A 12,670-nucleotide genomic window follows, 5' to 3' on the forward strand; every position below is an offset into this window, starting at 1 on the left:
AGTCCTTTTATTAGGAAAGATTATTGAAGGGAATTTTTGTCTTGCCTTCCACTTATTTTGCCCTGTAATATCAGTGATAAGTGCTGAAGAAAAACCAGAACAAAGCAATTTTTTTCTTGTCCCTGAGCTGCAGTTTGCCTCACCCAAATTATTTTCAAATGTTTGTTTTCCTGTGGTGGAGATGTACTGTCCTACAGTGTCCATTACAGGGGAATATTATGAACCAAACAAGAAGTTTGTTAGGCTTTTTGTTCTTTGGTTTTGTGGGAGATGGTCTTTTGGGAGAGATAAACTTCAGAAGTCTCAAATGTTGAGAATGAAACAAACATCTCTTCCAGAGAGATGAAAAGGGAATTAATTTTGCTGTTTAATCCCGTATCATTGAGAAGTGAATGAGCAGTGGGGGAAATTTGGCTTTCTCATAAGGAACTATTTCTTGAAATGTATATCAGCAGGTGTGCTGGAGTTGCTTAGCCAAAGCATGGGATCAGGTTCCAGTGATTTTTATGGTGTGTTGGTAAAATGAAGGATATCTTTTTTGTCCACCACAAGATTTGTTGTGCAGAAAGGGCTGTTGTGCAGTTTTCAGTGTGATCCTGATGTAGGTAGCTTGTTCATCTGCTGGTTTTGGTGCACATACCCCCAAATCTGTAGTACAAAGGATTGCTGGGGGTCTGTTCTGTTCTTGGAGCACACCATTGGATTGTATCATGGGGACAGAAAAGTTCAGGGTTTCCCAGGTGGTATTCGTGGGTGCTGTGGATAGCTGGGAGGGATTTCCATGAGCAGATAAAACTCATTTACTCTGTCCTAGGAAACTCTCTTCAACTGCATTAGCTTTCTATTCTAAATAGATGTGAAAAGAGGAAAAGTAAGTTCTTCTAGGGGGAAAATTCTTTCTGTCATTGCTTTTTGCCTGCTGGTGCCTTGGGCTCTGGGGAGTGGCTGGTTGGGGGCTGAGGCTGGGCTGTTTGGAGCTGCCCTGGCTCCCTGCCCTGCACACTCTGCTCTGCCCCTCGAGCCCCTGCTTGTCACACAGCTTTGACTTTGCCTTGGGAAATGGGAGTGAGGCTGGGCAAAGGTGGATCTGTACAGGGATATAGCCGCTGACTGTGAACAGGGGGTGCTAGACAATGTGCTGTGCATGGATAAAGGCTTTTAAAAACATAAATTCAATAGACTTTGAATTTTTGCCCACTTTGATGCCTTTTGTCTGAGGGAGGAATCAACTTTTAATTTTTGGTTTTGTCAAGCTTCTGTTAAATGAAAAATAAACATTCCCTCTCAGATACAAAGTATTTAGCGCAATAGGTAAACAGGTAGTAATTACTTTTTTCAAAGCTCATTTTAGTTTGTCAGTTTACTCCAATTATTTTGACAAACCATTATATAAATCTGTAATGGGTCTGGAATACTGTAGATAGTCTTACCCACCATCTTTGCTTCTCTCAGCTAGTCCTGGAAAACTAAAAGGCTGGAGGATCTCAGAGAACCTGGAAAGGTGAAAGAAACAGCCAAAGGCATCCAGAAGCGTGAAGCAAAGAATGAGATGGGAGTTGAGAGTGTGACAGGCTGCTATGATAGAAAGGACAACAAACATGGATGTGATGAGTCAGGTAGAGCTTATAAAAGGAGAGATGATGGGAAGATATGGGGCAGTTGAAATGCATGAGGGATGAGATGGCATCCAGAGGGACCTGGGCATGACCAAGGACTGGCACTACAGGGATGAGATTCAGCAAGGTAAAGTGCAAGGTCCTGCATCAGGTGGGAGCAATCCCAAGTATGAGAAGTGACTGGGGGATGGAGGGATTGAGAGCAGCCCTGGAGGGGAGGGCTTGGTGATGCTGGTGGGTAAGAAACTGGACATGCCCTGGCCTTGTGAGCTGGGAACCTGAACGCCCTGTGGCTGGGCTGATTCCAGCTTGGGCAGCAGGGGAGGGGGGACTCTGTCCCTGTGCCCTTCCCTCAGGTGAGAGCCCACCTGCAGAGCTGCCCCAGCATGGGCTGATGCCAAAGGAAAGATGGGAATTGTGTCCCTGTGCCCCTGGCTCAGGTGAGAGCCCACCTGCAGAGCTGCCCCAGCCCTGGGGCCAACAGCAGGAGCACGTGGAGCTGCTGCAGAGAGCCCAGAGGAGGCCCCGGAGCTGCTGCAGGGCTGGAGCCCCTCTGCTCTGGAGCCAGGCTGGCAGAGCTGGGAATGTTCCCCTGGAGAAGGGAAGGCTCCAGGCAGAGCTCAGAGCCCCTGGCAGGGCCTGCAGGGGCTGCAGGAGAGCTGGAGAGGGACTGGGGACAAGGCCTGCAGGGACAGGAGCCAGGGAATGGCTCCCACTGGGAAAGGGGAGATTGGCCTGGGATCTTGGCAAGGAATTCCTGGCTGGGAGGGTGGGCAGGGGCTGGGCTGGAATTCCCAGAGCAACTGTGGCTGCCCCTGGATCCCTGGCAGTGTCCAAGGCCAGGTTGGACACTGGGACTGGGAGCACCTGGAATAGCAGAAGGTGCCTCTGCCATGGCAGGGGTTGAACAGGATGCGTTTTAAGTCTCTGGTTCAAGCCTCTAGTGCAAACCAGTCTGTGATTCCATGGCTGACTGTTCATATTTCTCATAGAAAGGGAACCCAAAAGGCAGCAAGTCAAGAATGAGTAGAATAATCCTTTTTCTGCTGTTGTGGAATTAAATTGTTAACCTCACTGCTGCAGATTTTTCAGGTGAAAAGGATATGAATGATTAAGAAATGAATTGGATAGAAGCATGGCAGAGTGGTTTATTTTACTGCGCTGGCTTGGGTGCATTCTCCAGGTCTAAGCATCTGAACTGGGTGTCTGGAAGGTGGATTACACATTGCCACAATGCTCTGTACTTGCTTGGTTTGTCACAACCTTTCCCAGTCATTTTTGTAGCCCACAGTCAGGAGGAGATCTGGGCTCAGCAGACCTTTAGTTTGACTTCATAATACAGATTTTATTTTGGGACACATTAATTTCCATTTTCAAATGTGCCACCTTGTTTTATGAATGGGACCTGCTTAATTCTTTGCTGAGTGACAAGGGAGGGAAAGGTTTTTGATAGGGATATCTAAAATTCTAGTTAGCTTCAGGCTTTCTCAGGTTAAATACTTCCAACTACATTTATTTATGATTCCACAAATTCCTTATACTTCAAATAATGGAAATACTTTGAGTTTCAATTATTTTATTGAAATTCAGTTATTTTATGGATAGTGCTGGTGCATTTACTCTAGTTGCTTTGCTGCCTTTTATTTCACTTCTAATATTGTTCTTTTACTTTTCCAGTGGTCTTATTGTTCCTGAGAAAGACAGCAATGAAACAGTACCTGAAGTTGTAGCTACTTCTGGATATGCTCTTCTACATTTCTTCAGTGATGCTGCCTATAATCTCACAGGGTTTAACATCACCTATAAGTAAGTGACACCACTCCACAGTGATGCTGCAGGTTGAGCAAAAGGAGTTTTCCCCTTTTCTTACTTTTGTCTTGAAATAAGCAGTTGCCATTGAAGAGTGTAATTATGAGCAGACACCTCAAGTTAGATTTTTATCTTTATTATACCCTCGCAATAGCCAATAAGTGGCATGTGCTCAATGTTACAACTTGTCAGTTGTAAGTGTGGACGAATGTTTGCTCCAAAAGGCATCTTACTGTTTATTTTATGTTATTAGATCAGTTTGATTCTATCTAATCAACAGGAATTGTTGTGTTTTGTGCATGTCTGTGCTTCTGAGTGCTCTGCAGAGATACTCTAGCACAAACACACTTTTCCATCAGCCATACATTTCTCTTGAGACACTGGGCTGTACGTGCTCTTGAGGGTCCTCATCCTCTGGATTTGCTTTCTTATTCAGTCCCTGGATTGAATCCCTTCATCTGGCTTCTTTTTATTCTGGACTGGTTTTGTATTCATTCAGATTCTAAACAGATGGGTGCTTTCTGTTCACTGACATGTATTTAGTCCTCACTGATGAGCTTTTTAAAAGTAATTCTGGTATGTTCCCTAATTCATCAACTGCTTTTAGAAAGGTTTTGTCTTGAGGTAAATGTGTGGACATACTCACAGAGATGGAAGGTTTTGCTTCTGCAGGGATCATGAGCTTTGGATTTTTTTGCTCCTACAAATGCAAGTTATGTTTGTGCCACACTGGGAGATTTAATTTGGGAATAACCTGCAGAAAGTCTCACCTCTTTCAGAAAAAGCAGCTGGAAAAACTTCAATCATAACTGACTTCTTGTAAAAATTGACTTTCTCTTAAAATGAGAAGCTTAGTTTTTTAATATCAAGTCTCAGTGCTTTCATCCTTAGTAAGAACACAAATATGTGCTTAATAACCCACATAATAGTGATTTTTTTTAAAAATAGGGGGCATTCAGCACCCCTTGAACGCTCCAGAAGAAGGTGAGGAGTGTATGCAAAGTTGCTGGGATCAGAGGAGCTGAAGAGGCAGTGTTTTCCAAGTCTGACTGATTGCATAAACCAGGACTCCATCTACTGCCAGCAATTAGATTTGCACCATTGCAATAAAATACTGTCTCCAAGAACAATATTCTTTTAATTTGTTACTTTCTTCATAATTTCAGACAATTTTTAAGTGCTGTTTTGTGTTCTGGTTCTTAGGTTTGCTCGTAACATTTTTCCAGCAAGTAGATTGAATGGTACATAACAGTCTTCATAGTTATCACTGAGTGTAGGTAGTAGTTCTTTCAGCACTTGTGAAATTGTCTTGGAGCCTGTGACAGTGAGAATATGGGTACTAATTCCCATCTGTGACTTATTCTGGTTGATACACCAGCAAAAACTGGAGTCTGGAAATTATTATGATCTCAAAATTTGGACCTTTACCAAGGTTGTATCTGGTTTTGCCTCAGCCATGTTGCAGATATTATAAAATCAGAAATTATTCAAACCAGGCACGTCTTTGGCTTGGGTTTCATCTCCAGTTATTCTCTTGGTAAGCAGATCCCAGAATAGCACCTAATTGTGAGCAGTTTGAGTATAAATTGCACAGACACCACAGCAGCCTTACACTCTGATTAAAGTCCTCACTTACTGTTGGGTGTTTTAAGGCAAGTTGTTTGCCTTACAAATGGCTAAAAATCATATTGATCATTTTCTCAGAGGAGCTGGGAGTTTAACTTGTGAAATGAAGCAGTTTTTAGGAATAGAGTGCAAATCTCTACAGGTGCATCACACCAGGTAGCAGATGACTCTCTCTTGGTTTGTAATGATTTGTGTTCACTTTGTTCAGCATCACTCTTGCCTCTGTTAATAATTCTTGGGAATCTCTTTCCTTCCTGATGAGCTGCTTTGTGCTTTTCCCCAGTTTCAATATGTGTCCCAATAACTGCTCTGGCCAAGGGGAGTGCAGGCTCAACAGCAGCAGCATGGCCCCGCAGTGTGAGTGTGCCGAGCGCTGGAAGGGAGAGGCCTGTGACATTCCCTACTGCCCGGGGAACTGCGGCGCTCCTGAGCGGGGCCACTGCAGCCTCAACGGCTCCAGAGCCTGCGTGTGCTCTGCTGGCTGGCAAGGTGGGTCTCCTGGGGGGCACACAGAACTCTGGGGATGCATTTTCTATGGATGGAGCTGGCAGTTTAACTGGGAGTACGTGGGAATGTTCTGCATGACAAGTATTAACATTTGGACTAGGAACAGAGTATCTGCTTTTTAAATTTAAAAGATCACACTTTATGTGGATGGATGGATGGATGGATATGCTGGAGAGGAGGACACAGAGAAGCTCCAAGGGCTGGAACCTCTCAGCTCTGGAGACACTTTGGGAGAGCTGGGGGTGTGGAGAAGAGAAGGCTCCAGGGAGACTTCAGAGCCACTTCCAGTGCCCAGACAGCCTCCATGAGAGCTGGAGAAGGATGTTGGACAAGAACCTGGAATGCCAGGACAAAGGGGAATGACTTTAAATTGAAACTAGGCTGGTTTAGATTAGATATAAGGAAGAAGATTTTTACAATGAGTGTGATGACATCCTGTCACAGGGTGCCCAGAGCAGCTGTGGCTACCCCTGGATCCCTGGCAGTGTCCAAGGCCAGGCTGGACACTGGGACTTGGGGCACCCTCTGGAAGGTGTCCCTGCCATGGCAGGGGGGTGGAAGGGGATCTTTCCAATCCATCCCAGTCTGTGATTCTGTGGTTTTTTACAACTGCTTTTAAAAGCAACGTTGTCACCATCCAAGGAGGGACTAACCTGTGGTGTACAGGCATCCCTTCAAGTCTCATTCCTGTGCCCCTGAAGCAAATTTGAGCCTGGTTGCCATAGCTGACCTGTTTGAGCATGTGAAATGCCTCGTTCTCATGTCCAGCTGTGCTGATCAGCCACATCCAGCTTGGCAGTGATTGTTACTAACTCTGGCTTGAGCACACGTTTCCTTTGCAAAGACCTACTGACATGTAAGAATTAGTCCCATGTTAAATGCAGCCAGCTACAGCACTAGCAGCAGGGGTTTGACCTCCAGCTGAAATACAGACTTTGGAAAAAAACAATTTTTAAACCTTCTTTTCTTTCCTTCAGGTCCTGGCTGTTCAATTCCTCTTCCTGCAAACCAGTCATTTTGGGAACGGGAAGAATACACTCTTCCAAAACTTGCCAGAGCATCTCACAAAGCCGTCATCCATGACAATAAAATGTGGATTGTTGGAGGCTATGTCTTCAATCATTCTGACTCTCAGAAGGTTTTAGCGTGAGTATAAACCCAGATAATAAAAACTAAAGATAGGAAGTTAGATTTGAGAGTTATTTTTAGGAAATGCCACCTGACGTGCTTTGCTTTGGTCTGTGCTTCATCTCCAAGGGAAAACAGCCATAATAAAAACTCAGGCTCATGTTTGAGATGGGGGAAAATCTTGCTAAGGGGTGCTAATTTTGGAAAAGAAAAGCATAAGGTTCCTGATGTTTGGTAAGCTTTTGATTCATCTGTGTCTGACAGCATTTAACTAATCTCTGTATATTTCTGGGCCAGCTCCTAAATTATATCTGGCCTCATATTCAAAGAGGGTCATTTTGCTTCGGTGTTTTTTAGCCCTTCTCTATGTTGTGTCTGTGTGACTTGAGTTTTTGACTCCTTAATTAACACCTACTGATTACTCTGGATGGTTATCCACAGTGGATGGGACACCAAACAGGGAGTGGCATTAGGATGAGGGCATTTATGCAATTGTTTGAGGAGGTATAACAGTAACTAAAATATAAAGTAATAATAATGTACTTCATGGAAATACTCCATTTAAAAAGCCCCAGCTTTTGTATTGTATTAGGGCAGATCTAGGCAAAAGCTGGATTTTTTTCCAGAGATACTCATATACCTTACTCTGATGGACCCAAGTGAGAGCTGTGTATTCTGCGCTTACATCCTGAGGTAATAGTTCTTATAGGGGAAGAGGAGCTGAAAACACACATTTAAATGTAGAACAGTTGCTACCCACAATTTACTCCTCCAAAGTCACACCTTGTTTTTTAATAGGATACCCTATGGCTTTGTTGAATGCTTTCTCAGAGATGATTTTATCTCACAAGGCCCTAAGCTTGGCAAATATAGTGCCTTATTTTAAATGAAAAGCCACAAGCCATTTTCAGGGCAGAGGGTTTATGTTATTTTAAGCATGAATAGCAAAGACATAATTAAAAAGTGCTTTTTAAGCACTGGCAGAGTTTTTTTAATCAAGTAGTTGGAAATTATCTAAGTTTAGTGTGAAGTTTTCCTACTTTTTTGAGGGAGAGATGATGTAGGTTGTCACAGCTTAATGGGCAATGCACTAGCTCTTGGGTTTGTATGGAGAAGAAAACAGGGCAAAGGAGATCAGCCTGTGGATGTTGAGTAACAGAGCAGGCTCAACTGTTTTTCTTTTTAACCCATAAGTAGTTTGTATGAGCTTTGTGTCTGCTGAAATCGTGGCAGGATTTATTTCTGTAAATAATTATATCTAACATACTATATTGGTAAATAATTTCCCCCAAATCTTAGGAAGGACAAACAATCATATTCTCAGCTTTAATACCTATTCCATGGAAAGTAACTCAGTTTTAATTATACAGATATGATCTCATTTCTGAAGAGTGGCTTCCACTGAACAGCTCTGTGAACTCAGTAGAGATGAGATATGGTCATTCGTTAGCATTGCACAAGGTAAGTTCAGTGCTCCAGACTCACTTCCCAGCTGATTTCCCCTCTTCTCTCCTGCTTCCCACTCCTTATCCCAGATCAGCCTTGCTTTCGGAGAAGTATCCCTCATTCAGAGGCTTGTCCATGCTTAGCCCATGCTGTACCCTTGTGCTCCAGGGAATCCTTGGGCAGCTGTCCTAGGAAGTCTGCATTGTCTCTGCCTGTGTGCTCCTTCTTTGCCCTTTTTCCAGAGATTTTGAAGATGACTTTTTGAGACCAGTGAGTCCATTATTTCCTTCTTGCTGTCTGTGCTGAAAAGAATGCCTGAGGCTGAGTTTGCTGGAGTTCCCCAGCTGCCTTTTATGTAGATCACATGAATATTTTTATGAGCTCTGTTGTCCAAGACAACAAAGCAGAGCTGGGGTATTAGGGATTTTTGTTACTTGCTCTGCAAGTAAATTTGTGAATCAAATCTTCCAACATCTGACACAGCAAGTGGATTTGACAGTTTTTACCTCCTTTCTCACTTGTGTGCCTTGCTGTAAGTGCAGACCATGTGAGAGCAGGGTAGCAAAGTCTGTGGAAAGGAAATGAGCTGATCCTTTATTGACCTTTGAGTTTTGGAATGTTAGTTCAGCTCAAACAGTGCAGGCCAGGGCAAAACTTAATTGTAAATACTCAAAAAACTCCACACTGTCATTCACAAACAGAACACTTGAAGAACCGCAAAGCATGGAAATTCATCATGGAATCACAAAATGATTTGGGTTGGAAGGGAGCTTAAAGATCATCTAGTCCCAGTCCCCTGCTGCAGGCAGAGACCTCCCACTGTCCCAGGCTGCTCCAAGCCCCAAAGTCCAGCCTGGCCTTGTGCACTGCCAGGGATCCAGGGGCAGCCACAGCTGCTCTGGGCACCCTGTGCCAGGGCCTGCCCACCCTGCCAGGGAACAATTCCTAACTCTCAATATCCCTTCCAGCCCTGCCCTCTGGCAGTGGGAAGCCAATCCCTGGCTCCTGTCCCTCCACGCCTTGTCCCCAGTCCCTTTCCAGGGGACTTTATTAAGTAACTTCAGACCAGTAGCTTCACTGCTTCCCAAACAGCAGTTTCCTAAATGCTGCACTCCTTGCCCTCTGTGCTGTCTTTCAGGATAACATCTACATGTACGGTGGCAAGCTGGATGCCACGGGGAACGTGAGCAGCCAGCTGTGGGTGTTCCACATCCCGCGGCAGAGCTGGGCCATGCTGGCACCCCGGGCCAAGGAGCAGTACGCCGTGGTGGGGCACTCGGCACACGTGGTGACCCTGCGGGACAACAGCACCGTCATGCTGGTGCTCTTCGGGCACTGCCCCCTCTACGGCTACATCAGCAACGTCCAGGAGTACAACCTGTGTAAGTGAGGAGGGAGGGAGGGCAGCCCTCCTGTCCAGGAGTACAACCTGTGTGAGTGAGGGGGAAAGGGAGGGAGGGAGGGCAGCCCTCCTGTCCTGGAGTACAACCTGTGTGAGTGAGAAGGGCAGCCCTCCTGTCCAGGAGTACAACCTGTGTGAGTGAGGGGGAAAGGGAGGGAGGGAGGGCAGCCCTCCTGTCCAGGAGTACAACCTGTGTGTGAGTGAGGGGGGAGGGAGGAGGGCGCCCTCCTGTCGGAGTACAACCTGTGTGGAGGAGGGGGAGGGAGGGAGGGGGGAGGGAGGGCAGCCCTCCTGTCCTGGAGTACAACCTGTGTGAGTGAGGAGGGAGGGAGGGAGGGAGGAAGGGCAGCCCTCCTGTCCAGGAGTACAACCTGTGTGAGTGAGGGGGGAAAGGGAGGGAGGGAGGGCAGCCCTCCTGTCCAGGAGTACAACCTGTGTGAGTGAGGGGGGAGGGAGGGAGGGGGCAGCCCTCCTGTCCAGGAGTACAACCTGTGGGGGTGTGGGGAAAGGGAGGGAGGACCCGGAGGGACAACCTGTGTGAGTGAGGGGGAAAGGGAGGGAGGGAGGGCAGCCCTCCTGTCCAGGAGTACAACCTGTGTGAGTGAGGAGGGGGGAGGGAGGGAGGGCAGCCCTCCTGTCCAGGAGTACAACCTGTGTTGTGTGGGAAGGGGGGGGGGCCCCTGCAGGAGTACAACCTGTGTGAGTGAGGGAGGGAGGGAGGGAGGGCAGCCCTCCTGTCCAGGAGTACAACCTGTGTGAGTGAGGGAGGGGAGGGCAGCCCTCCTGTCCAGGAGTACAACCTGTGTGAGTGAGGGGGAAAGGGAGGGAGGGCAGCCCTCCTGCCGGGCCCTGCCAGTTGAACAGCTGGTTTGGATGTTATTTAAATGACTCCTGTTCAGATAGCAAAACACAGGCAAATGTGTTCTCCTCCTCCTGTTTGTATGTACAAGAAGTCGAACCTAACAGATTTGTATAATCCAATGAGCAGGCAGCCACATGCCTCCACCTTTATACACAGTGTTAGGTCCCAAAGATATAAAGCTGTAATTGAGAGGTAAAGCAGGGCAACTCTGGAACAATTTAGATTAGTTTTTCTCTCTCCCTCTGGCAAAACAAACACTTCTGAAATTGTTTTTTAATTCTGCAAATATAATATTGGCTGTAACAATTCAGACCAAATACCTGCTTAACCTGACACCCATGTCCCCAGCAGCAGATGCTATGGGAAACAGGTGCTGGATTTCTGGATTCCCATATCCCTGATAGGATCTGACCCCCATATCCTGGAATAGTCCAGGCTCTGATTTTAGGATCCAGAGAGTTCTAGTATAGCCACTGGAGAAGCACAGGAAGCTTTCCAGGCAAACTGAACTTGTACCTAGCTCAGAAATGGAGGCACATTCCTGGCTCCACAGACCATGCTGGGATTGTAGTTAGGCACAGGAAGTTCACAACAGGAGCGTGCTGGTTGTTCTCAGGAATAGTGGCCTTGTCTGCACTTTGGACCTGCTGTCCTTGTCCTCCAGTCATGCTGATCCAGAGGATCTGCTGGAGCCTGGTTCTCTGGAGTCCATGTGAGCAAGATTTCTTCCTTTCGGAGAAATCCAGAGAGAACCAGGGCCTGTGGGGCAGTGATGTGTTTCTGCCATGTGTGATCTTGCAGACTGTTCACTTCCTTTGCCTTTGGTGTGTCTGCTCTGGCCTGCAGTTCGGAAGCTTGTATAGGGTTTCATTCAGCACTTACTACAGAGATTTGGTGTGTAATGTGGTATTTTTATTTCAGTTGCCATTATGTCTAAAGTGCTTCAGACCAATGTTATTTTAGTGAGTGAGATACAGGATCATGAATCACATATTAGTTTTTAACTGCAGTGTTCTTCACAGTCAGACTTTGCTTCAGTGCTGTCTGGCTTTATATATATACATTTATATATATATAAAAAGTAAAAGTGCTCTTGAGTCCCATTCCAAATCAAGTCACAGTGCTGGCATTTTCATGTCATTGAAATGCAATCTATTATTTGTCTACTTTTTATTTCTCATTTACTTATCTTGTCTGCAAAATGTAAAAAATGACTGTGGAAGAGCTATTTCTGCTCCAATTAAAAATACCTGGCAATGCTTCTTGACAACAGACTTTGAAGGGGAATATTTTTGGATGTGAAGTGATAGAGACAGTGTCTAGATCTGAGTCAGGGGAATCCCAATTTATTTCACCATGTTGTTGGTGAGTTATTAATGGACAGAAATGAGCCGTGTTTTGTCACTCATTTTTCAGTGACAAATACCTGGAGCATCTTGCAGACGAGCGGAGCTCTGGTGCAAGGAGGATATGGTCACAGCAGTGTTTATGATCCAAATACAAGATCAATCTATATCCATGGGGGTTACAAGGCCTTCAGTGCCAACAAGTACAGGCTGGCAGATGATTTGTACAAATATGAAGTGGATTCCCGCATGTGGTAAGTTGTTCTTCTTCTGTCTTTTTCCTGTTTACTGCCCTGTCAGTTTTGTTTGTAGTGAACAAGAGGATGGGTATTTGATGAGGGTACAGTGGTTTATATCTACCTGAATTCAGGATAGACGCTGTGCTCTTGGATCTCTTGTTTTTATGTCCTCTTACGAATAGAGAATGATATAATCAATATAATCAAGGCTGCGAACAAGCCAAAAAATCCATTTTAATCTATTGTTTGATTCAAGCTGAAAAGAAAAATATTTGATGGTTTTTTCATGCTAGCCATACAGCCTGTGCATATTAGTGCAGTTACTGCAGTCAAGCGAGTGATAATCCATTCTACAGTTAAGACTGTAAAAGAATTTCTATTATAACCCTATTTTCTTCTGGCTCTGTAACTGCTTGAAATGTTCATTTCTTAAGTTGAAATCTTCTGTCATTTGTTGCTGCCAAAAGGTGAGTTTTATTAAAAAGCTATAGCCACACTTCACAGCCTGGAGCTGTGAGATGGAATACATTTTCCTTAATTCTGTGTTTTTCTTAATGTTGATTCTAAAGGCTCCTAACTGTCTTTTGGGTTAACATATGTAAATTTGAGTCACTGCATCTCTTATTGGGTGTTAAAATAGCTTGTGTTTCTGCAACATCTGTTTGTGAGTCTGTACTGGTGAGAAAGGT

General features: G+C 45.2%; 1 protein-coding gene across 2 annotated transcripts in view; it reads left to right on the forward strand.

Annotated features, from left to right (window-relative positions):
• The window catches only part of ATRN (attractin), a 156,202-nt gene that overhangs the window by 43,829 nt on the left and 99,703 nt on the right, over nt 1-12,670 (forward strand). For both annotated transcript variants that reach the window (XM_030947016.1, XM_030947017.1), the window contains exons 4-9: nt 3,294-3,422; nt 5,335-5,540; nt 6,536-6,704; nt 8,057-8,147; nt 9,271-9,514; nt 11,813-11,996. In XM_030947016.1, the coding sequence (XP_030802876.1) occupies nt 3,294-3,422; nt 5,335-5,540; nt 6,536-6,704; nt 8,057-8,147; nt 9,271-9,514; nt 11,813-11,996 (1,023 nt within the window). The remainder of the gene's footprint in view (nt 1-3,293; nt 3,423-5,334; nt 5,541-6,535; nt 6,705-8,056; nt 8,148-9,270; nt 9,515-11,812; nt 11,997-12,670) is intronic.

The sequence above is a fragment of the Camarhynchus parvulus genome, chromosome 4, assembly GCF_901933205.1.
Source record: "Camarhynchus parvulus chromosome 4, STF_HiC, whole genome shotgun sequence".
Lineage (NCBI taxonomy): Eukaryota > Metazoa > Chordata > Aves > Passeriformes > Thraupidae > Camarhynchus > Camarhynchus parvulus.